At 33.4% G+C, this 25,895-nt stretch overlaps 3 protein-coding genes and 2 long non-coding RNA genes across 8 annotated transcripts; 3 read left to right on the top strand and 2 right to left on the bottom strand.

Annotated features, from left to right (window-relative positions):
• The first annotated feature begins 4,843 nt into the window (after positions 1-4,843).
• On the top strand, positions 4,844-8,172 carry LOC8274105 (WAT1-related protein At1g21890). Its single transcript, XM_015715930.2, has 8 exons — positions 4,844-4,993; positions 5,079-5,387; positions 5,599-5,661; positions 6,171-6,287; positions 6,853-7,090; positions 7,274-7,432; positions 7,523-7,674; positions 7,760-8,172. The coding sequence occupies exons 2-8, from the start codon at positions 5,176-5,178 to the stop codon at positions 7,932-7,934; spliced, it is 1,116 nt and encodes a 371-aa protein (XP_015571416.1). The 5' UTR covers positions 4,844-4,993; positions 5,079-5,175; the 3' UTR covers positions 7,935-8,172.
• Positions 8,173-10,876: 2,704 nt separating this feature from the next.
• LOC8274106 (gamma-glutamylcyclotransferase 2-3) lies at positions 10,877-14,434 on the top strand. Of its 4 annotated transcripts, XM_002513747.4 has the most exons (8): positions 10,881-11,104; positions 11,209-11,285; positions 11,807-11,860; positions 12,744-12,800; positions 12,880-12,920; positions 13,005-13,076; positions 13,432-13,511; positions 14,012-14,434. In XM_002513747.4, exons 1-8 carry the CDS (start codon positions 10,996-10,998, stop codon positions 14,092-14,094), a joined length of 573 nt encoding a protein of 190 aa, XP_002513793.2. In that variant the 5' UTR covers positions 10,881-10,995; the 3' UTR covers positions 14,095-14,434. The 4 variants fall into 4 exon arrangements, with proteins under 4 accessions (XP_025012160.2, XP_015571453.2, XP_025012159.2 ...); XM_015715967.3 differs by lacking the exon at positions 11,807-11,860 and having other exon boundaries at positions 10,878-11,104; XM_025156391.2 differs by lacking the exon at positions 12,744-12,800 and having other exon boundaries at positions 10,878-11,104.
• LOC125369188 lies at positions 14,136-15,853 on the bottom strand. The gene is made up of 3 exons (XR_007214796.1): positions 15,719-15,853; positions 15,537-15,617; positions 14,136-15,169 (listed from the first exon to the last, which is right to left on the bottom strand). It is a non-coding gene; the product is annotated as an uncharacterized LOC125369188 (long non-coding RNA).
• A 77-nt stretch (positions 15,854-15,930) lies between these two features.
• Positions 15,931-18,129, top strand: LOC8274107. The gene is made up of 6 exons (XM_002513748.4): positions 15,931-16,345; positions 16,598-16,715; positions 16,799-17,010; positions 17,093-17,120; positions 17,472-17,580; positions 17,885-18,129. Exons 1-6 carry the CDS (start codon positions 16,085-16,087, stop codon positions 17,964-17,966), a joined length of 810 nt encoding a protein of 269 aa, XP_002513794.2. The 5' UTR covers positions 15,931-16,084; the 3' UTR covers positions 17,967-18,129.
• Positions 18,130-18,409: 280 nt separating this feature from the next.
• Positions 18,410-20,235, bottom strand: LOC112533947. The gene is made up of 2 exons (XR_003078281.2): positions 19,085-20,235; positions 18,410-18,767 (listed from the first exon to the last, which is right to left on the bottom strand). It is a non-coding gene; the product is annotated as an uncharacterized LOC112533947 (long non-coding RNA).
• Between the last annotated feature and the right edge of the window lie 5,660 nt (positions 20,236-25,895).

Here is a 25,895-nt window from a genome sequence, read left to right as displayed (position 1 = left end):
CAAGTGTTGCAAACTTTAGTTCTTGGGGAGACACTTCGGAATCAAGTTTATGGGGACAAAAAAATACTTTGTATGTGCTAAATGGTTACTTTACTTAAATGCTTATGCAAATTGAAACCCAAATTCTTTATTTGGTTTTAAAGAAAATATGTTATCAACATTTTTAGCTTAATTTGACAGTAAATACATATTTTATTTTAAGTTAGTGTAAATTTTAATTTGAATGGGCCCCGAGTTATACGAGTCTTCTCTCCTTAGTTGTAACGAAAAATATACTTTGTGAAAAATTTCATTTTTTTTATAAGCGCCAATTAAATCTGATTTTAATTATCCTGATGCAAAGTAAAGGAATTGAATTCTCTTTTACGTACCAATGCCGTGATATCCAATTAAATGACATTTGCTACTTTATTTTTGGTAGACTTTGGCAAATGGTATAAGAATAATATTTAAATAGGCTATAAACTTTGAGAACGGGTTAAATATGTCCTTTTGATCTTTTTTAATTCAATTCCATTATTTTTTTTTTAGGAGATTAAATTACACTCTCTATATTAAAAGAGTGAATTCAGTAAAAAAATAAATTAAAAGTTCAATTTAACAAACAAGTAATTAGCTCTTAGTAAGAGATAAAATATTAAAGTTGTAAATTAAAATCATCTAAAAAGGTTAAAAGGGCATGTTTAGGCCTGCTTTTCAAAATTTAAGAGCCTATTTCAACCTTATTCCAATGGTATATATAGGGTTTGGCAAGAAAATCATCAAATTTGATTGGTTGGGCAAGCATGCATAAAGGAATAATATATAAGACATTTGCTACTTTTCAGATCCAAATAACAAGTACAGAGATAAGCATAAATGTCAACCCTGATTTGATGCTCTTGGGGGACCTGAGGCTAATTATTTCTTAACTTTGTAATAAGAATATGAATATGAATATGAATATGCAATGAAAATGAAAATGAAAATATAATAAGGTTGGGGATGACATTATTATGCGAGAAGTAATGAAGAGACATTCTCAAGTGATCATGTATTTGGGATGATATCTTGATCCAACAAAAGCTTGTGTAATATCTATTCTAATTTCTAAATATCAAGTTCCTTTTCTGACAAATATATAATTCAAAAACATCCTCAAGTGATTGGAATTGTTTGGATTTTATTATTATATAGTTTTAATTAGGCAATCCAATTTGATGTCTAAATTATGTTAGTTAGTAGGATTTAAAGTACGTATTATTCTAATAGCGAATTGAATTTAAGATTTTATTATTATTAAAAGAAAATTTTTTAAGAATAATAAAAAAGGACCAAATTTTACTTTATATTTTTAAATATTTGTAAAAATGATATTTAGCTTAGTTATAATATAGGGATATGGTTTTTCTTTATAAGAATAATATCACATATATGGTAAGCATCTTGACTAATAATTTTTCGTCTTCTTGCTAAAATGGGTTTGAGACCTCCGTATTATAATGAAAATTGGTAAAAAAAAATTTCTTTTTATACAAAATACTGGTATATTAGTCTATTGGTCATTTATTTATATATTGAAGAGATAATTATTATTATTTTAATTATAAATAAATTTTTAATTTAAAAAATTAAAATTTTATATTATTATTTTAAAGTATTTATATGAATAAATTTAAATAATAATATATAGAATAACTATTTTATAAATAGTAAAAGTAATAATATCAACATTAAATCCAATACTTTAAAATTATAATTCTTTCTGTTTAAATTAATTTTAAAAAAACATACATAGAAAATACATTTTATTAATAGTATTATATCACATATAGACTTTATATGCATTTTTGAATATATATTTACTATTCACCATTTTCAGAAAACAAATTCAACATCCACATCCTATTTCCATAAAATGAAAAATTTACATCTCTATAACGAAGGAGTCATACAACCTCCAAAAATACATAATAATATTTTTTATTAAAATTGACTAACTATAATATAAGAAGAAGAAAAAAAGTGAACAGCCATCAATTTGTGGATAAAAATATAAACGTTTAGTAAAAAAAAAAAAAGAAGGGTGAGAGATGAGTTGTGGCTTGAGTTATTTTAATTTATTTTTAAAATATTATTACTTAATATATTCGTTATATTTATAAACTGACAATAGAAATATGACTAATAAACCATTATATAAGATCAGAATTATTATTTAATAACATATAAAAATATAAATTGCTTTGGAAACTATTGGATTGCTGAAACTAATCATGAAAATATTGAGCATGAAAGAGGAGGAAAGGAATTAAATTAAACTTTGATCTGTGGCCACATGTTTCCATTAAATAAAAATAGTTTCACCGCAATACATATATCTTCACAATGCTAATTTCCATATATGAGACAATGTGGGTTTCCACCAACTTCATCTTCTTCTCTCGTTGGAATCCAAACACGAAACCACCAACTTTCCTTTTTTCCTCTGCCTTGGTTTCCATTTCTCTACTTCATTTTCTCTTTTCTCAAATTGTTATCCATTTGCTTTTTCTTTTTTCCTTTTTATTTTAGAATTTTTTCTTGTCAGAAGCGAGACTACTTACAGTTTAACGGTTGAAAAATAACGACAGCAAAAGAATAGAAAATGGTGAGATAAAAGGTTAGGTTGGCTTAAACTTTAATGTTATTTAGCATAAATATATGAATTACTTCTATTTGCCCACTTGATATATATAAAAAGAAGAAATAAAATGAAAGAACACTGGTGCAAAATAATTCTGAGAAAAACAAGAGAAAAGAAAAAAAGGGAATTTGTTTATTAGATTGATGGATAGGATAAACTTAGGATAATTGAAACGATGGATGATGACATAATATGCTATAAAAATTAAGATGCAAATTTCTATGAAGGGACTAAACAGTTAATGGAGACTGACACATTGGAATAAGAATAAGTTTGGAAACTAACATTCCAGATAATCATTTGGAAAGCAATGGAACTGAGTCAGCTTACAGCGTCTCTGATTTTCCACATCACACTGGAATTATTAATATCACAAAAGTTAATGATGTCTGAATTAGGTATTCATAAACTTATTTTCTTACATTAATATTTTCAGTTCAAATTTAGGTATCGCTTCTTATCTTTGATATTTAAAATTAAATTAAATAAATATTTAATTATAAGAAGATCTAATTGGAGAGTACATTATCTTTCTATAAATGCTATAGAATTTATTATATTTATTTAGATATAAAAAAATAAAATAAAAAAACTTGACGTTACATTATATTTATAAAAATGACAGATAATTATTAAAATATTTTAAAAAATAAATAATAACTTATTATAATGACTATTGATTTTTCTAACAATTCTCACTTATGATAAGAGATTTTAATAGTTTTTTAATACCCTTTGCTCTTTTCTAAATACCAAGAAATTATAAGAAATTCTTATAACTTTTTTAATTTCTTTATATTTTACATCACTTTTAGAATGATGTATTCAATTAAAATTTTTAAACACTTTAATAAAATTTAAAAACCAAGATGTATTCAATAGTAATTTTGAAAATTAGACTTGTATTCAATGTATTCAAGTGTGGAGTATTTAATATAGACTTTCAAAAAGTCTATAAAAACTAGAAGTGCTCAATTACAACTTTTATAAAATTTTTAAAAGTAAGTTAATATTTAAAAAGTTATTGACTTTTATAGACATATAATTTTATATACTTTTAAAGACTTTTTATGCATTGCTATGAATAAAAATTTTCAATATTTTTTTCACTTTTTTTTTAGAATTTTCAATAATATATTTTCATTTCAAATTCTCTTGTATTATCGTTGTCATTTTTCTTTCTATATTCTCTATCTTTAAAAATATAAAAAAATTAAATGAGACTCAAAAACTAAAAAATATTTAATAATAATATTTTTTATACTCTCCCATACAAATAATTAATTAAAGTCTTATTTTAATTTTAATAAAAATATAAATTTTAAATAAAGTATTTAGTTAATTATTTTGAGCAAACAACTCCACTATATGGACTTTAGGAAGATTTTTGGATTACTTTTCTTGTTGGTAAAGATGATTAAGGGCTTAGGTAGTAATCTTGGTTTAAATATTTATTAAAAAAATAATAAATAAAATATGATATAAATTTAGTAATTTTACTAAAAATAAATTGTAATATGATAATTTTTTTATAAACAAATATTCTCCTAATAAAACAATAGTATTCATTTTGATGTGTCTCCCTTATCAATCTATCATTGCCCATTGTTAAGGTATAATGTACTATTAATCTTCAGTTTAATTTTTTTATATTCTTTAATTTTTATTTTTAGTTTATTAGGAATTCAATTATTTTTATCTAAAGTAAACATAAAAATAAAAAAATCTATATAAAACAAATAAAAAATATATAATTTTTTTTTAATCCAACTAAAAACAAAAATATAAGAAATTAATAAAATATAATTTTAATAAATTACGCAATTAATATATGATCGAGAACTAAGAAATTCAGGGAAAGAAAAGAAAAACCTGATAAGGTGCACCAAACAAAATAATGTGATTGAGGGTCTGGTCAATCATCTTTTGGAAATGGTGTACACACTTTTAAGGCACCCACTCTTTACAAACACCAATAATATCGTCTTTTAGCACTAAACCTGAATTTCATCTGGTGTGGTGGGAAGAACTAAGATCCCACCTTCTAATATAAAAAAATAAATAAAATAAAATTAGAAAAGCATCATTTTCCTAATAATTCTGCTCTCTGAACTTCCTTTTTTTTTTTTTTTTCTTTTCTCTTCCTTGTTAATTAAAAATAATTTACAAGGATTCTACACATAAGACAGCAGAGAGGATTCCCTAGTTAGTTTGCTCTGGAATAAAAAGAAGTGTTTGAGTTATTGGATAAAGGAATCTTGATAAATTTATTAAAGATGAAGTAGGAGAAGAGTGAGTGCTTCGTATAGTCGTAGAGTAGTAGAAATGGTATATCTATCTTTTACTTTTTTTTTTATTTTTTTATTTTTTATTTTTTATAATCTCATTTTTCTTGCTTTTTGGGTCTATAAAGGGACGTCTCTCATACCAGTGGTTGCATGCATTGAGAGATTGAGTCACTCAGTAGGGAGCTTGAGGTAGTTAAAGAAAGAAAGAAAGACATAAAGAAAATGGAAGAGCAGAGCCTGTGTAAGAAGCTATGCCAAGGAATAATCAAAGTTAAACCTTTCATAGCAATTGTGTCTCTACAATTTGGATATGCAGGAATGTATATTATCACCATGGTTTCTTTGAAGCGTGGCATGAGTCATTATATACTTGCAGTTTATCGCCATGTTGTTGCCACTCTTGTCATCGCACCTTTTGCTCTTGTTCTCGAAAGGTCTCTCTCTCTCTCTCTCTCTCTCTCTCATCATTTGTTGCAGTAAAATTTAAATTTCGATTGTTAAATAATACATGCTCAATATTTATATCTATTTATTTTCTTGCGTTTTCTTGGAAATCTGGTCGGAACCATATTGCTCTGTTTCTTCTTATGCATGGCCTAATCAGAGAATACGCTGTTTTCTCTTGTATTCCATTGTTGATTACAGGAAAACAAGGCCAAAGATGACACTTCCTATCTTTCTCAGAATAGCGGCTCTTGGTTTTCTGGAGTAATGCTCTACCCACCTTTCTGTGCTTATCAAATCATGCATTTCAAACATAATATGCACGTCATGCATTTCATAATTTTATGCAATGTGCTGACAGGCTGAGATAAACATAGGTGTATCTCTCCTATCTTAACCTCATCGAGCGAGTCTGCTTTAAATATGCATAGCATCATTGATTCAGTCACTTTTATTTTTATTTTATAATTATTTCATTAGTCACTACAATAGTCTATTTATGTCATAACTTATTATACTAATGTTTTTCAGTTACTTTTAATATGATTAGTCATATTTTACTTGTCTTTCATGCTTTAGTGAGCATATCTAATTATAAAGAAAAACTAAGATTATTCTTCGCTACATAGATTCCTGGACAAAATTTGAGTTAGCATTTTAATTTTATATGTCCTTAACGTAGTGGAGCAAAATAATTTGTATAGCATATAGTAAATATGTGTCTTATGTTCTGAATTAGAAAACAATGTTAATTTATGTATGGAAATCTGCAGGCCAGTGCTTGATCAGAATATGTACTATGTTGGGCTGCAGTATACATCAGCAACATTTGCATCTGCTTCTATCAATGTCCTTCCTGCCATAACCTTTATAATGGCAATAGTTTTCAGGTAAAATCATAATCAAGTGCAGTACTTGTTTAAATGGCAATGATGTAGTGTGACGTAGTAAAGGGCCAGCAAGCTAGCTTTAAAGGACATTATTACATTAAGCCACTAATTCCATATTCAACAGTTTCCAGTCACATCACACTCACAGCCTAGAAATTAAGGAGGAAAAAAGAAGAATAATTTGCGACCTGAAAGAGGAAAAGAAATTGAATTGTCACCTGGGTCCTATTTGTTTTGCTTTCGCATATGTTTCAGAAAAAGAAGATGAACTGATAAAATTAATCTTCTGAAGCATATGCTAAAGCTGTGTTCATCCGCCGCATAATTAAGGTGGAAGAATAATGTTTAATCATTATTGTTAATCTTGTCCCTATTATAGAAGATCATTTTCCATTTCTGAACATACAAGGCTTGTTGACTATGACGCTACAAATTGACAGCCTTTGTAATATTGATTAATAGACTTAAGTCAATTCAAGAAATAGTTATTAATAACAAATGAGAGAACAAAATCTTTATCAATTTGTATACAATAATTAATCAAAAGTTACATGATATGTTACAGGTTGGAGAGAGTGAACATTAAGAGGGTACGGGATGTAGCCAAGGTTATTGGAACATGTATAACAGTTGCAGGAGCAATGGTTATGACTTTGTACAAAGGTCCAGTCCTTGACATTATACGGTCACATGGAGCAGCCCACCACAAAGGCGGCAGTGAACCCAGTAATCAGCATTGGATTGTAGGAACCTTACTGCTCCTAGGCAGTTGCTTTGGCTGGTCAGGCTTCTTCATATTGCAAGTAAGTAAAGTATTCATCCAGGAAAAAGATAGTTCCCTTCGTTTCAGGATCTTCAGGGTTGGTTAAACTCGAAATCCCCATTCCTGGAGACGATGACTCCAGTATCTAGTTCAAGGTTTTGAAGATGGTCATACACCATCATTACTTGCTAAAAATTTTAATTTCTTGACAAATTTGTTACAGTCATTTACTTTGAAGAAATACCCAGCAGAGCTTTCTCTTACAGCATTGATATGCTTGATGGGTACGGTGGAAGGTGCAGCAGTGTCACTTATCATGGAAAGAGACATGAGTGCCTGGAAAATTGGCTTTGACTCGAGGCTTCTAGCTGCTGTTTACACTGTGAGTATCATAGTTTTAATTTTTGTTTTCTGATATTAATCAATTAATTCAAGAACTCGATCATTAACAGACTATTCATTATGTAATTAGGGAGTAGTTTGCTCCGGATGTGCATATTATATTCAAGGAGTGGTGATTAAGGAAAGAGGCCCTGTTTTTGTAACCTCTTTTAGCCCTCTATGCATGATCATCACTGCTGCTCTTGGTACCATTATTCTAGCTGAGCAACTTCACCTTGGAAGGTATATATATATATATTCTGTTATTCTTCTTGAAAGATCAAATAAAATTAGACTGTGGTACTAATTCTTTCTTGAATCTATTCAGTGTAATTGGAGCAGTTTTCATTGTTCTTGGGCTATACACTGTCGTGTGGGGTAAAAGCAAGGATAGCACAAGTAATTCAGCAGCACCAGTGACAAATGAGAAAAATGGCACCCTTGAATTGCCAATTTCTGACACTAATAAATCATCATCAACCAATTTTGGTAACAATGTCTAGAATGGAACTGATGGAATAATTGAAGATTCCGGCAAAGACTACTTCCCCTGAAATAAAATAAAGAAGAAAAAAAAAGGCTTGGAAGATATATATTTATGTAATGTGAGATGTATTCAATATATTCTCGCAAGATGTAGCGATCAAAAGTGGGACTGAATTATGTGTAGTCTCCACTGCTTCCCTAAAACTTTGTCTTAAGATTTTGATCACTAATTATATATAATCTTGTCCTTCTGTATCTGGCTTCAATTTCCCTGAAAGAAAACTCTCATTAACATAATAGTTCAGAGTGTTCAAGCATTATTTCTATTTAAAAGTATTTCCTATGTACCAAAAGAATAAAAAAGACATAAGAAAGGACTAGAACAATGGGATATTATGTCATGTCTAAGTGACAACCAGCATTATGAATATGCAATATGTTTTCGTGTATGATCATATGGCAAGATTGCTTGAAATGGACAACCTAGTTTCTTTTAAGACAATAAAGAAACAGGGCTTGAACAAGAACCAAATTCTCTGTAACTTGGACAGACGGGGCCGAGGTTGATTATGGAGTTGAGTTGAGTTGAGTGATTTGTAATGACATGGGCATATGGCATTCAGTAGTTTGGATTGTTAGGTCCATAGCTAGTTGTCCAGAAATTGGGTGGCATCCCCTTTCAGGTTGTTACTAAGAGGAATTTGAATCTTATGCCTTATTTTGTAGGGGTGTCAGGCATGTGGATAGTGAGAAAGTAAGTGGGGAAGAAGAATAAGAACATCAGAATGTAAAAACTAAGTTGAAGTTGAGGTTGAGGTCCAGGTAAGGAAACATTTGTTTTTTGTTTTTTTCTCTTTTTCCTTTTTAAGCTTAAGGACACATTCGATTGGATTGGTTCCTATATATTTATGTTGTTCCTTTAAATAGATAACCAGTCATCTCTGATGTTAGAACTTTTAATCAAATATTATAATAATCTCTCATTTCATAATTATTCTGTTAACATATATAAAAATAATAATAATTCTTGTTATTATTAATGAATAAAAAAAATTAATCCAAAATATCCTTAACTTCTCTTTCATACCATATGATATATCCCTTTTGCTAACAACAAAGAATTTGCGCAAATGAGCTTAGTAATGCAATTTTAAATACATCCCGAAATTAGATTAGTAATTTGAATTGTCGCATTGTAAATGTTTAATGTTGATCTATAAGCATAATATTAAAAGAATAAATTCTAATTTGACTCATTTATCAATAGTCTTAAATTCTAATTGGAACGTACCTATTAAGCAAGTTTTGTTTAGCTAGTTTAAGAATATGATTGACAATATGATATATGTATAAACCCATTTTTAATATATTTAATCACATAATAATTTACTTATAAACTTAAAAATTATATACAACATAAATATTAAAATAACATATGATATATAAGTAATAATTTGTGATTTTAGATTTTTTACAATGAATATATATCTAAATCTAATTATTTTAAAAGTAAAAAAAAATCTATTAGAAAAAGGTAATTATTATTAATGGGTCTAAATGGATTTTGTATCATTCACTAATATACAAACTCAATTAAATAATTTATATTACATTAATTAATTTCTTAAATTCTAAATGTGGATTAATCTTCTCAATTCTAAATGTGGACTTGTTATAGATGGGGCGATTCAGGTGAGATCCAATGTAGATTCAACTTTCTATTCACTCATGGGATCTAGGCGGTCCAGGGAGACCACCACGGCTCTTCTCTTCTCGAGAATCCATACATCCCTTATCAATATATGGACAGCTATCTCTCGAGCACAGCTTTAGGTTCAACCTTAATAGGAAAATAAAATGAAACACCTAACAACGTATCTTCACAGACCAAGAACTACGAGATCGTCCCTTTCATTATGGGGCGACGGAGGGATTGTACCATTCGAGTGTATTACCACATCTCGAAGGATTAGGCTCACTTTTTACAGGTCAGTGGAATCTTTATGCTCAAAATCCCGATTTTAGTAATCATTTATTTGGTACCTCTCAAAAAGCAAGAAGTACCATTCTAATTCTTCTCGGGGGAGTTCCATCCACAAACACAAAGTTTATGGTTGACCGATATTGCACACCATCATTTGGCTATTGCATTTATTTTTTCCGTTGTCGGTCATATGTATAAAACTAACTTTGGGATTGGCACTTTAGAATCGCATATTCCTCCGAGAGGGCGATTGGAGCATAGACATAAAAGTCTTTATGACACGATCAACAATTCACTTCATTTTCCATTAGGCCGTGCTCTAGCTTTAGCTTTATCATGATCAATCCAAATTCTATATATGTTTTATAGTATTATATAATTTAGATTAAATAAATTTTTAAATGATTTTGACATCAATATCAAAAATAGAGATTAAAGAAATATAATAGAATTATATAATACCAATTGTGATAATTAATTAAGTATTTATAAAATAAAATAAAAATAACTGAAATAATAATGTAATTTAAAAGATAATTTTAATTAGTCTTGACATAAATATTAAATCCAGTCATTATATCTACCATTACCCATAAACAGAAAATTTAAAAAATAAAACTTGAGAATATATAAAAGAAGCTGCAGCAGCTAGTTACCTCTCAGCGCTGTCCACTTTCCAAATTTGCAGCACAAGACATAAAACTGCAACACGTGTACACTACCCTCCAATTTAAGGGAAAAGAATCACTGGATATGCATCAGTTTACGGCCTGATTGTGGCAACAAATTACGAGTTGGAAGAAATGAACAAAGCGTAAATATGAAATATATAAATAAAAATTTAATTAATTAATTAATCATGTCTTTGAAATGATTGGGTTGGGTAGTAGCAGAGTGAAATGAAATTGGGCCAAACAGGCCCAAAAGAAACGACGAGAGAAGTTTGGACAGGTAAGCCTGAAGTGAGAGTTTGTTGGTAGTTAATTACGCAGGAGAGTTTGTTTGCCTGCGAATTATTCTTCCAAACTGCCTCTGTCTGCTTCATACTTCGTACTTCCTACCTACAGTAAAGTATAAAGAGACAAGATCGGAAAATGGTGATGTGTGTTTTTGGGTATGGGTCCTTGATATGGAAAGCAGGCTTTAACTATGATGATCGCCTTGTTGGTTTCATCAAAGGCTATCGCCGTGTCTTCTATCAAGGTAATTTCTCTTCTCTATCCATGGGCGATATTCTGTTATGTGTGTGTGTGTGTGTAATCCATAACTACATTTCCTTGTTTTTGTTTAATTTTATTTGTCAATAGGCAGCACTGATCATAGAGGGACTCCTGAGTATCCTGGAAGAACTGTCACTTTATTACCTGCTGATGGAGAAGTCTGTGTGAGTTTCTTTAATTTTATTATGACTGTTTCAAGATTTGGATTTATGTTACTGGTTACCCAATCTTGCATCCTTCAATAGTTTAATTTTATAGAGTATGTTGAAGGTTTTAATTCATATGCTTCAACATAGTTCTCGTTTCATATCGCTATTGAGAAAACTAGGATTGGTTTGTTTTTGTACACATAGGGGATCAGAATTCAACGCCCAAATCGTTTCAATGAGGACCCATAACTAAATCAATTGCTAGAAAGACTACACGTGAATTTATGTGATCAGAGGAGAGTAATCCATCATTGTGCAACCAACAAGAAACACACACTTCAGTACATGCTGCTGTGCCTATTTGAGGATTCTGATCCTCGGTTCTTATATTGCTATTAGTATTACATCTGGCCGTTTTTGTTTCATGATATATATCATATGAGTTTTTGTTCAAAAGAAGTTCCTTGGTTGCAATTACCAGACATTAGTGTATGAGTTGCATTATTTAATTTTTCGTTTAATTTGTGAGGTCATAGTGGGGAGTTGCATATAAGATCTCGGATAAGGAAGATGAGGAAACTGCACTAACGGTATGGTTCTTACAGAAGTAAAGCATTAAGTCTCTTTCTACATGATTATTGTTGACCACATCCTTGCTTTTGCTTGTAATTTAAAACCACTTGCTGCCAATTTGGATTCATACTTTTCATGTGTATAAAGAAATGTATACATAACAATGCAACGTTTAAAAGCAGAAAAGTTCTAGACAGATGATCTAATATTATCAACCAGATTTAGACTCCTGAACAGTAAACATGGCCTATATATTGGTAGATTTAGGAAATCGTGTGATGAGAAACGCGGCATTTGATCATGAGGGAAATACTTATAAGTAGTGAAACTGGAATAGGTGGAAAAGCAAAGATGCTTGATAAAAATGGTATCATTTTTAAATTCCTTTTAGAGGTCCTAAACTTCATGATATCCATCACCCTCCTCAATGTGATGGTTAATGGTATATTTGAGCCTTATTAGTGGCAAACTTATAAAGACATGTTTGCTTCCTGAGTATTCTGGCTCCATAACTGCTTTTTAACTGTCGAATATCAATCTATCTCAGAGATAGGGGAAGTGATTTAAATGTTATTCATATATATGGAATAAATAATAAATCAAATTTTAGAGATCATGCAAGGACTTGAAAGTCTCTCTTCATCCTGGTTAGTTGTTCATTCAATTAGAGAGGAGGGTCAATAACGAATAAACAAGTAGGTGCCTTATTTTATTAATATTGCAATCCACACACTTGCAGACACTCTCAGAGACTGAAAGAACACTTGATTGGTGATTAACTTATGATGTATCACAAAATGTTACGTTGTACCTTCCTTTGTTGCTTTTTCTTGTTTTTATCAACTCAGACAGTTTAGTGTATCTTAGCAGTCCCTTTATTTTCATGGTTGTGGTCTATAGTATCTGGAAGTGAGGGAGAAGCAGTATGATCAGAAGGCTTATCTTGATTTCTTCGCTGTAAGTTTGAAGTGTTTAGACTCTAGAAAATTGTCAGTTTATGAATCCTGTAAGCCTCTTCTGAAACATTTTTTTCCAGGATCCTGCAGCTACAACTCCAGCTGTTTCAAGAGTTATGGTGTAAGTAATATTAATCAGTACATACCTTTCTTATTTACAATAGATAGCCCTATTTGATTGATCCCATATTATCATCCTTATCAGATACATAGGATCGGAAGACAAGAAGCATAATAAAAATTACTTGGGGCCTGCACCTCTTGAAGACATTGCCAAGTATGCATCTTCAATCTTTGCTTTTTAGATGTAAAATGTCTTCAATTTTCACTCACTACACTTTGACATTTTTTAAACATAAGGCACCTGTATTTGCACCTCTGACCTATTAATCAAAACCAAGTCAAAAATATTCTATAGACCAGTCACCAGCTAGGTGCATGGTTAGAAGTCTGGAAAACCAAATAAACTAGAGTCTTTCGGTTCACCATGTTACTGAAGTAACTTAATAGCTGCATTAGAAGAACTGAGAATGTTATTCTGCCTCTTCTCTTTTTTTTTGAACCGGTTCTGCCTCTCTTCTTAGTTGGTAGATATTGTCAAATTATACAGTGATTCTCAATCATTTGTGCAGACAAATCATCCGTGCAGAAGGCCCTTCAGGACCCAATAGAGACTACCTTTTCCATCTTGAGACGGCCCTTCTTCAAATTGGTAATTTGGTGTTGAGATTTACATGTACAGTTGTACTACTTCCTCTGTTCTAAAAGAAATATTTTTTTTCTTTTCGTCCATCCTAAATTATAGTTCATTTTCCTTTTCTAATAGTTAGTTGAATAATTAATAGCAAATCTATCACCTAAAATTAAATTTGAACTTTTTTGCTTCGAAATTATAATTTTTAATTGAATTTATTTTTGAATTCTAATGTACTAGTATTTCTTTTATTTGCATTTCAATACTTAAGAATCACATAGCAACAATAGATGAGTAGACAAAGACCAATAAAAATTACATGAATAGTTGACACTTAAAATGCCTAGCAAAAATATTTTAGTAAAAAAATAGTAAATTAATAGTATCAACGGTGAAAAAACTTTCTTACTTTATATAAAAATTAAAAGTGAACTATCTTTTGAGAACAAAAGGAGTCTAGTTATCAGTTTCTCATTGCAAGAATACTTAATTTTGATAATCTTTTTATCCTATCCTAGGATGCAAGGACAAGCATGTAATGGATCTTGCAAATGAAGTGAGGCGCATGCTTTCAGATGAGCAAAAAGAGCCGACTTCGTAATGCTTCTGTAGGCATAAAGATTCTTCATATTCCTTGAACAGGCGCAATCATGGAAATTGTTTGCAGTTCAAGATACATTGCTGGAACAGCAGTCATCTAAAATCCATTTTATCTTGATTTGAAACAAAGATCAAGAGTCACCCAGGCTGACATTAGATAGCTTTTTAGTACGCTAGGATTTGCATCAGAAGATGCCACTTAATTACTGCTATGGGGCTTAATGTTTTTTGTATCTTTGAAATGTAATTCGCATTTATATAAACACCCATCTGCAGAAACATTCACAACTGTGGCTCTGGAATCTAATAAAAAGACCTTTTGAAGTGTTTGGTCGAGTAAATGCAAAATGAGACACGATCTTCTCAACTTGCAAGAGCGCTTGAGTTTTTTGGGGTACTTACCCTGCTACAACTCACCAAATCAGCTCCAGAAGATATTGTAATAGAAGCTGCCAACGAATTCTAGCCATATGGTCTTCTACTCAGCAAGACAACACAGGAAAACAAAAACAGAAGGAATGATCATTAGTTAGAACTAATGATACATCATTATCCTGTGATTGTTAAGGTGTCTCTTATCAATCAACTAGCATGTCAGCTTATCCAGGATTCAGTCGCTGTCCTCTCCATTTTCTGCATACAGGAGAGAATATCATAACAGATTGAATTCTGATAGCCACTTTAGACAAAGGTTCCCCATCTTCTGCTGATATTCATTGGGTTCAAGTCTGTTTGGGATTGTAATGATTTGTGTTTGCTTCGGATAAAAGCGTTTTAGGGGAAAGCATTAAAGACATGCTTCCTTAGAACACAGTTCGCACGGTTTTAAATTCACATTTAATTTAAAAAAGAGTATATAGGGTGCAGACTCATTAGCAAACTTGACTTAGGTGTCTTTTCGCTGTCAAGAGTCCCATGACAGGAGATTCTTCCATTTTCGCCTTATCCTCAGAACAAAGTTCTTTTATATGATTTTTTGATTCATGTCCTTCAGGCGATTCAGTTGCTTCTCCTTTAATTGAACGGGAACCTTTTTTCATCAGTTTCCCCTGAATCCTTGGAAGCATTGTCGCCATCTAAACAGTGTCAAAAGAACAAACAAGCACATAAATATAACAAAATAAAAGACCAACAAGTTCACCTGAATGGGCCTAAACCCAAAAGCCAAAATTGGCAGATTTGCAGTGCTGTATACTAATATATGATAATAAAAGTCCACAGTTATTAGACAACCATGATGACTATACCACTTGGCTTTCCCAATATAACATAGAAACAGTCGCTAAAATTAGAAAACATTGCAGCTCGACCCTTGCCTTAAACCTTTTTGTTTATAAAGGAATCTTCAATTGCTTAACAAACATCATATAAATATATTTTACAACAAAAAAGCACATGATAAAAGTCCTAATGTTAATACAAAAGCATATAAGAAATATGTACCTGAAGCAGACATTGCTTAACAAATCTTTTATGAACTTCTATCCAAATCCTTCTCTAATAATTCTTTACGAGATCAAAGAACTGTAATTTTCCAAACAATACCCAAAAATTTACTATTATGAAAAGAACAATTAAATAATAAAAAAATTAAAGTAAATAAGCAAAAGACAGGGAGAAATAACTTGGATTGTTCATTAAAGTAATTAACGCGGGAGCGCATAGCATCTTTAATCTGAGACTCAATATCAGGTGAATCCACCGCCCGTTTCACTTTTCATTGTCTCGTTATTTTTTAACTGCCATCTCTTCTTCTTCCGCTTCTCGGCGCTGCTTTCAGCGTGTGAAAAGGCAATGTTTTCGAGTTTTTTTTTCTTACACTGTTATTTATAAATTTGTACGTGTAATTGAACGACAGCTCCAATATTTGAAAATACGAAACGCCGTGTCGTCAAGCAAATAAAGGATAGGACCATAATATTAATAATGGGCTCTGTCAAAAATCAAGATAAGGCGAATACAACTTAGGGTTTTCAATCGAAATCGGAACGATGAAAGGACACGGTGCAATAGAGGCGGCGAAGACAGTCATCGAGGTAGCTGATGTGGCATGGAAAGCCATGGAATTTACGCACCATCATCAATTGCATAATGGAGATCATGAAGACCACACAAAACATGTTTCAATAGACGAGGAATTGGAGTCATTAAGATCAGAGAACCGGCGTCTAAAAAACCAGCTTGAACAGAATTTGAAGCTTCTTCAAAATTTATCTGAATCTCCTTGCTTGTTAAACGATTGCCCTCCTGATGTACGTTTAATTGGTTAAAGTTTCTGTCCTTTTTGTAGCTTTGATTGTGGGTTTCTTATTTGCTATACTTAGATGCTGGTTCTGGTTTTGTGATATTAAATTTGTTGAGTATGGGCTATTCCAATTCCAAACACCAATTCCAAACACAAGAATTAACTAAATTGTATTGAATTTAATTTGTATGTTGCGACTTCAACTTCATTATGAATCGGCATTAAACATTTCTTGGACTCTTTTGGGATTGATTTGCAGCTATACACCCGTCTAGTTGCTACTGTTGACTCTGAAAACTTCATGGAGCGTCTTAAATCCCTTCAGCAAGCATCAGCCAACAAAACTAGCATTGAATTCCCTTTCAAGGAGCCTTCAGGTTTTCTTTTTTTGTAATTGTGCTAATATTTTATCTATTCATGCTGATATGTTTTTTCCTGATAGTTTTGGTGCTTTATTCAGGGAATGACATTCATTCTGCTGAAATTTTAATTAATGTTTCCCACGAGGAACCTAGCTGGTGGGTGTGGGTAACAGATGAAATGGTTCCCAGCAATGTCGAAGAACGAAGTGGAATTGATGATGAAAATTATGTTGTGGTTACTGAGGAACATGTGGTGGATGGGGTTGCCAACTTTATGGCTAAATGCATTCTGTCAAACCCAAAGGCTCAGGTATATAACTAGTTAGATGGGTCTACATAACGGTTTTACTTAGTATATTACCTCTCATACATTTCCTCCCTTGAAATTGTAGGACATGGCACCAGAAGAGCTACAGAAGAGTAAGTTTGCAGTTGCTTTAAATGTTCGAGAATGCTTATATTTTTTCTCCTTTCCAATTCATAAAGCCAAAACCTAATGAAGATCCTATCACTCGTTTTTTACACATCTATTCTCATATTCAGTTTTTATATGTAATTCATGAGGAAATTTTAATTCCTTGCAATGGAGAAAGTTGAACCTGTAACATACTACATAATACATCATTTTCTAGTACTACTGGAACCGCCTATTTATATTCTCTGTAAAACATGCAGTATTTCTAAGTTCTTATTGCAACCTTTCTGTTCAATATAGTTTTGTGACAAACTAATATTGTGACCCTTGTTTTCTTGGCATTGCCTGTTTGGCAGTTCTAGCAAAAGCATTGGAAGGTGTGAGCAAATTGGAGAAGGTACTAGATATTTGGCATGCAGGACAATTGTTTTATACCCTTGCTACTTGGGGACTTGCGCTATGGGGGTGAGTATATGCCCTATCGTTCTACGAATGCATTTCTTTATCATAAAAAAAAAAAAAAAAAAAGAGAAATGTGATAGGTAAACAAATTGTATATTTTCTATTTATGCCTATTATATATATGGATTGGATAGGACACTTTGAGAATGAATAATCAAAATTCAAATTTTCCTTTCTGGAGCATGTGATTCTATATCTGCTCAAGACCAAGTTAATGTTGAAGGTTCTGTGAATAACCTCACTGGATTGAGATTTTTACCACGCTTTAGTTAATGAATTATGTTCTCCATACATGTTTTGGCTGCAGGTTGTATCGGAGTCGAGCTGTACTAAAACTTGCTGCAAAGGGCGTCCACACAACCAGCAAGGCCGTTTTAAGGGTACTCTGAAGAAGGTTGTTGCTCTGAGCAAAATAATTTGTACATATGCAAATGTAAACTATCATATTTCATTTTCTATCAACACTTCCTATTTCTGTAAACTCTTGTAAATATCATTTGTTTGAATTGCTATGCTATTCCAATCAACAATTGAATTGATTGGTTTATTCTCCTTTTTTCTGGTAATCAGGCTAAAGATTATAGTGCACTAGAAAATGCACTGCCAGAATTGTTATGTTATTCGTCAGTTTTCTTTATTTTGTTGTCCATTCTCTTCCCCCGGTAGAATGTAATGAAATCAAAATAATAAAACTTGATTGAGGTCATTAAGGTTGTGTTGTATTGTAGTCATACTTGAGCCCAAGTATTATTCCATTCACGTTAAAAAATGAACAAGTATTATGATGATACATTGTATGAGAAGTCTCAGCATAAAGCTGAAGAAAGAGAGCTAGCAACAATGATCTACAAAGAACAGATGATAAAGCTATATTATGATCAGAAGTTAAAATAATGCTAGCAATGCTAAAAATTCTCAAGTTTCTGGTGAACAAAAGAAATGAAAAATGCAATCATTAAGAAGCCTGAGCCTGTCATATTTGCTGGAAAAATACTTTAAAACAACTAATAAGCTGCAAATACATTTACAGCTTCTTATCCAATGGAAAAAGAAATGCAAGAGGAATTGAAGGTGGGGAGGCCAGGCAGTAAATACTTCAAATATCATCAAAACTCAAATCCATATTCATATCAAAGGACTCTGTGAAGTTCAGTACATATCTGGCTTGTTTCTTGCATGCAGCATCTTCACTGAGAGAGAGAGAGAGAGAGAGAGAGAGAGCTTCTCAAGGTCAAGAAAGAGTAACTAGTCAACAATCAAAATGCTATTTTCTCGACCCAAAAAGAATTTCAAAAATAATGCCATTTTCTCGAGCTTTAATGAGAACCAAATCATTCCATTCATTTATGCCCTCTTAGATAATTCCTCATCATCAGGGTTCTTATATATTACAGTAGCTATTCAATTAGATATGTGAAGTAAAACAACAAAAGTTTGTCATGATAGATCTTTGCCTCGCAATAAAATGATAGACAAAGAATTATCAGTTAAAGTAAGGCCCACGCACCTAAAATAAGGCTTCTGGAAGAGTGACTGTTTCTGGAACCTTTCTCTTACGATCTGATGATGAGGAATTATCTGATTGGGATAGACAAAACACTGATCTGCATCATATGCAACAATAGCCAAACTGTAAAAGAGAGATAAATGGAAGAACCAAAGAAGAATTCAGAATTTCAAATAAGAATAGGCTGTTTATTCTTAGGATGCCAAAAATGAAATTAAAAGACAGTGAGCAACTTATCTGATTAAATCATCAAGAACAGTGCGTGGACCAACTCCAGTTTATTTTGATTTTAATTTTTACCAAATATAACAGTCAAAAAAATTTAATAGTACGTTTTAGATCTTTTCCGCTTTGTGCTTATATGTCTGCATCAGGCCAACCCCAAACACTGACAAAAAGGGGAAGCTATAAAGTGCACAATTTAGGAAGAAGATAAAGATTAATTGTTGTCTGCGGCAATAGTTTGCTAAACATTGTGACCAATCTTCAGCTATGCACATAAGCGAGATGAAAGAAAGAGTGTGAAAAGAACAATGAAGTATATTGAATTAAAAACAAGGATTCTGAGTTCTTTTACAGTGGGATGCAAGATATATATACATGATTTGCTTATTTGTGTTCTATCCTAACGGTTGCCTAACGACTCTTTCTGAATAGGGCATGGGTTGAAGTGACCTTTCCTGCTTTGTAGGAAATGATGCTCCTTTTTACCCTGAGGTCTGTGATGATAGGTCTGCACAAGCAACCTAGCTTGTGCAGCCTCTGAGACCTCAGTTTCTTTTCTTCTTTCTTCAACACTCCCCCTCAAGGTGGCGAGTAAATTTATGGAACCCATCTTGTTGAGGATCGAATGATGATTCTGCCTATCAAGGGCCTTTGTGAATATGTCTGCCAGTTGGTCTTGACTTCTGATGTAGGGGGTCTCAATCTCTCCCTTTTGAACCTTTTCTCTGATGAAGTGACAATCAACTTCAATGTGTTTGGTTTGTTCGTGAAACACCGGATTTGATACGATGTGTCGAGCAGCTTGATTATCGCAATACATTTGCATTGGTTCTTTACTTTCAACTTTCATATTTTTTAGGACTTGTTTGATCCAAATGAGTTCGCTTGCAGTGGAAGCCATTGCACGATATTCAGCTTCGGCGCTTGATCTGACCACTACACTTTGTTTTTTACTTTTCCAAGTCACCAAGTTTCCTCCTACAAAGACACGATGTAGGTGGTTGACTTCACAACTTCCATTGATCGCATCAGAAAAACCAACTATGTTAGTAGCATTGTTCTTCTTCATCCATATTCCTTGTCCGGGAGTTCCCTTGAGATATCTGAGGATTCGATCTATAGCTTCTAGGTGACTGGTGCGAGGGGCATGCATAAAATGGCTCACTACACTAACTGCAAATAAAATGTCAGGTCTAGTGACAGTAAGATAAATCAATTTTCCTACCAAGCGCTGATAGTGCCCTATGTTGATTAAGGGGTCTCCATCTTCTAAGTTAAGTTTAATTTTAGTTTCCATAGGGGTGATGGCAGGTTTGGCGCCTATTTTTCCAGTTTCTTTCAAGAGGTCGAGGGTATATTTCCTTTGAGATAGAAATAAGCCCTTGTTGGATTTTGCCATTTCTATGCCTAGGAAATATGACAGTTGACCAAGATCTTTGATGTCGAACTCTCGTTTTAGACTTTGTTTGACATCCTCTATTCCTTGATCATCATTCCCTGTTATTATAATATCATCAACATACACTAAGATAACAATGGTGAGATTAAGAGTGTTTTTAACGAACATAGATGAGTCAGATTCACATTTACTGAAATTAATACTTAATAAAAAACGGCTGAGTTTGGCATATCATGCTCTTGGGGACTGTTTTAGGCCATAGATAGCCTTCTTTAGTTTACATACCATGGAAGTGTCTGAGGTTGACTTATGACCAGGAGGTAGTCTCATGTATATTTCCTCCTCTAAATTACCTTGTAGGAAGGCGTTCTTGACATCCATTTGAAATAGATTCCAGCCCTGATTGATTGCTGTTGAGAGAAGAATTCTGACCGCATTCATTTTGGCCACTGGAGCAAATGTCTCTTGATAGTCAACTCCATAAGTTTGAGTGAAGCCTCGGGCTACAAGTCTGGCCTTGTATCTCTCAATAGTTCCATTACTATTGTACTTGATCTTGTATATCCATTTGCATCCCACGGGTTTTTTATTTTGTGGAAGAGGAACAATACTCCATGTATCATTTTTCTCTAAGGCACGAAGTTCTTCTTCCATAGCCTTACACCATTTAGGGTCGGTGTTGGCTTCGTAGAAATTTGTGGGTTCAGTGTGGTTTGAGATCTGACAAAGGTAGTTGCGAAATTGGTTAGATAAGACATTATAAGAAATGAACTTCTGAATTGGATATGTTACCGTATGAGACACATAGTCTCTAAATTTTACAGGAGGTCTGGATTGACGAGTGAATCTTCTCAAGGCAATTTCTTCTTCTTCATGAGGCTGAGTTTCTCCCCCTGAAGGAAGTGGCCTTGAGACAGAAGGGGACTCCCCCTGAGGCTGATAATCCTATTCAGAGCTGCTAAGAGAAGAATCAGAGTTAAGCGGAAATAAAGACTAGCAAGATCCAGGAGGGAAGGCAATACTGGTGGAGGGTGAGTAGTAGGGTTCAGTTTCCACAAAGGTGACATCACGGGAAATATAAGCTTTGTGGTTTAAAGGATCATAGCATTTGTATCCTTTTTGGGTAAAGGAATAGCCTAGAAAGAGGGTCTTGACCGAGCTTTTATCTAGTTTGTGTGAGCGCTTGATATGAACATAGCAAACACATCCAAAAACCCGAAGGTGGCCTACTTCTATTTTTCGGCTTTTGAGAACTTCTAGAGGGTTGAGATTTTTTAAGGTGACAGTAGGCAGCCGATTTATGAGATAGGCTGCGATTAACAGGGCATCCGACCAGAACATAGAAGGCACATGACTTTCAAAAAGGAGAGTGCGAGTGACATTGAGAAGATCTCGATTTTTACGTTCAGACACTCCATTTTGCTCGGGGGTATTAATACAGGTGGTTTAATGTATGATGCCATGGTGTATAAGAAAAGTGAAAAAATGTTGATTTGCGTACTCGGTACCATTATCGGAGCAAAAAAAAATTTAATTTTGCATTATACTGATTTTTGATGAAATTGAAAAAATCTTGAAAGCGGAAAAAAACTTCATTTTTTCCTTCTAATAAATAAATTCAGATGGTGCGAGAGTAATCATCAATAAAGGTAACAAAATAGCGGAAATGATTATAGGCAGTAACGGGGGCAGGTCCCCAAATATCAGAATGAATTAAATCAAATGCGTTTTCAGACACATTATATGACAAGAAAAAAGGTAATCATGTGTGTTTCGAAAATTTATACACATCACAATTGCTAGAATTTAAATTTGAACAAAGTAATTTATTTAAAACAATGTCAGAAGGATGCCCAAATATTCGGTGCATTAGCATGTCTTGGGGGGAATTAGTGGACACAAAATATGTCTTTGGAGGGTTATGCGGATAATAAAGACCATTTTCTAGTTGACCTTCACCAATCTTCTTCCCGGAAATTCGATCGTGAAAAATGACTAAAGATGGTGAGAAAATAACATTGCAATTTAAGTCACGAGTAATTTTGCCAACATATAAGAGGTTAGATTTAAAATCAGGCAGAAATAAAATATCTTGAATATTGGATTAAAATAAATTTGTAGTGCCATATCTTTGAATTTTGACTTTGTTGCCGTTGGCAACTGTCACATGATAAGAATCACTGATAGAATGAATTTGTTGTAATTGAGTGGGATCCCAGTGGCTCCAGAGTCAATAATCCAAGCATTATGGCAGTAATTTGATGAATTTAATAGTGGTTGAACCGAACCTGACCCATCGGATGGGTTTGAACCGAACCGGTTGGGCTGCTGGACCAGGGCCTGGAGTTGGGCCAAGATGTCAGCCATTTGGGCCTAAGAAGGCTGGTAGGCCGTGTGAGTCGACTGGGCCTGGTGGGCTGGATCGTGGTGGGTCAGCTAGGCCTGATGGGCTGGCTGATTTTGGTGGACTTGAGGAGCCCATAGAGACTGATGGGCTGGAGGATTTACTGGGCCAAAGCTTGGATGGGCCAAGTCCAAGTGAGGATGGGTTGTCGGGTCGGGTCAGTAGGCCGGGTTCGGGTCGGGTTGGATTAAAGACACCCGAGCCGGCATACACACCCATTCCTAACCTTACTTCTCCTCTTTCTCCCATATTTCCCTTTGTCCAAAAAACTTCTCTCCTACCGCCGCCCCCTTTCCTTTCTCCTCTTCCCCCTCTCCTCATGTTCCAGCTCCGTCCCACCCCCACGAAGGCCTCAAGTGCGGGTGTATGTTCCAGCAGACCTCGCGTGAGTGACCCTGCCTTTGGCAGGGGTCACAGCAAGCGATGCTTGGCCCTCCGCGCTGTCGAGCGCCTTCACGTCGAGCGTTGTAGGCGTGATTTTCCTTGAGTTGTGGGGGAGAGGAGGCGCTCATGGTGTTCCTCCGCGTTTCTTCGCGCTGAATGCTGGTTGTTACTTCGTCTATTTGAGGAAGCTTGGACGTGAGGAGGATCTGTGATCTTAGGCTTTTATAGCTTGAGTCTAGTCCTCCAAGGTAAGTGTACACCAGATCTTGTTCGTTCCTTTTTTGAATTTCTAGTAGGTCGATTGAAGGCGGAATATAGTTCTGCAACTCTTCCCATCGTATGAGAATTTTTGTTGCATATTGCGAGGAACTTTTTGTTCCCTGAGTGGTTTGAGCTAACTCTTGTTTGAGTCTAAACATATGTGCAAAATTATGTTGTTGGCCGTAAAGGCTTTGCATTTTTTCCCAAATTGATTTTGATGATTCCATCAGGATGCAGAAACGTGAAATTTGGGGCTCCATAATATTTGTGAGCCAAGACATGACCAAATGGTCAGATGTCTGTCATTCCTCTATTTTGTCAATTTCTTCTTCGGTGGGAGATTCTGACCTTTCTGACTTTGGCCGTTGCTTTGTCCCAGTGATCAATCCCAACCTTTTTCTGCCGCTGAGAGCAATATACACAGTTTTGGACCATTCGAAATAGTTTGTGTTGCCTTTAAGAATGATATTGGTTAATTTTTCATTTTGAGACATGGCTGAGAAAAAAAAATGGGTAGATGATGATTACTGATGGAAACCAAGCTCTGATACCATGTGAAAAGAACAATGAAGTATATTGAATTAAAAATAAAGATTCTAAGTTCTTTTACAGTGGGATGCAAGATATATATATACATGATTTGCTTATTTATGTTCTATCCTAACGGTTGCCTAACGACTCTTTCTGAATAGGGTATGGGTTGAAGTGACCTTTCCTGCTTTGCAGGAAATGATGCTCCTTTTTACTCTGAAGTCTGTGATGATAAGTCTGCACAAGCAACCTAGCTTGTGCAGCCTCTGAGACCTCAGTTTCTTCCTCAGTTTCTTTTCTTCTTTCTTCAACAAAGAGAAACATTTGCAATATAAACTGCCTTTATTTGGAGGAGAGTGACATTTTTAAACTGCAAAACCGTACTAGGCTGCATTCGGACAAGGAACTTGAAAATTAAGACTTTCATTTTGAGTTTCTAATACAAATACATTTTTTCAGTGCTGAAACATACACAAGAAACAATTATAGAACCATCATATCAAATTTATCATCTTAGTAATGGAAACATCCACCCACCCGCAGGTCGAACATCTTTTATGATGCTTGCAGAAAATGGACAAACAAACAGAACATATGAAGCCCATATCAATCGTGGTTTTATGGCAAAAGCACCTGCAGAAACAAAATTGAGCAAGACAAATTCCAATTCAAATTATTTTAAAATATATATAAATATATTAATGTCAATTGGAATATGACATTTGTGTGTTGTGACTACAGCAGTAGTCTGTACTAGGTCAAATGTGCCCATCTTTTTTATTTCTGCATGCAGAATAGAAAAAAAAAAAAACAGTGTATTAATAAGTCATGCAAATTCTCGAGTACTTTATGCAAGCTTGGCAACTAAACATAGAACAGGAGAGTAATCATGTGAAAATGACATAGACGATTTAAGATTGGCTTGCGTATGATGCCCGGAAGTCCACATCCGCAGGCCTAGGGAGTTGTAAGCAATTGCGAGAATGCAAGTCAGTTGCAAGCACAGTCTGCATTTAACAATAATTTCACGTTTAATATCACAATGTCACAATAAAGAAAGGAGAAAAAGTTAAAAGACTATGGATCAAAATTATGAGTTTCTTCTCAAATGAATGGTGCATATGCAAGAATGGAGGCATAATGCTGAAACCAAAAAGATAATCTGTTTTTTACTGCAATGCTAATGGTAGATTATTATAAGACTGTATTGCTGCCAGCATAAAATTTACTACCAAATATTGAAAGAGCCCATCCAAATGTTGAGGTTTAACATATACACCTCCAGTAATATAAGAAGCCCGTTTGACATGCATCATAGGAAATCAGAAAAGAATACGAACTCTGTAAATTTTGCAAAAAATGCTCATCCATGACAATAGGCTACCTGCTGCAGAAAGGCTGAATTATGACCACCAACATAACAAGAATCTATAGGTACCTGCAGCAGGCTAAATTAACAGGTGTATACAAGTCTTAAATTTGAAAAGTTGATTATCCAAATATCAACAATAACTATAACAATTCAGTAACAAACTTAACTAAATGGAAAGCATAAAAAAGGAATGAGAAAAAAAAAAAAAAAAAGCAACATTGTGCATTCCATTATA

Source organism: Ricinus communis, chromosome 2 (genome assembly GCF_019578655.1).
Source record: "Ricinus communis isolate WT05 ecotype wild-type chromosome 2, ASM1957865v1, whole genome shotgun sequence".
Classification (NCBI taxonomy): Eukaryota; Viridiplantae; Streptophyta; class Magnoliopsida; order Malpighiales; family Euphorbiaceae; genus Ricinus; species Ricinus communis.
The sequence above is the reverse complement of the archived record's forward strand: the minus strand, read 5'-3'. Positions and strand labels throughout refer to the sequence as shown.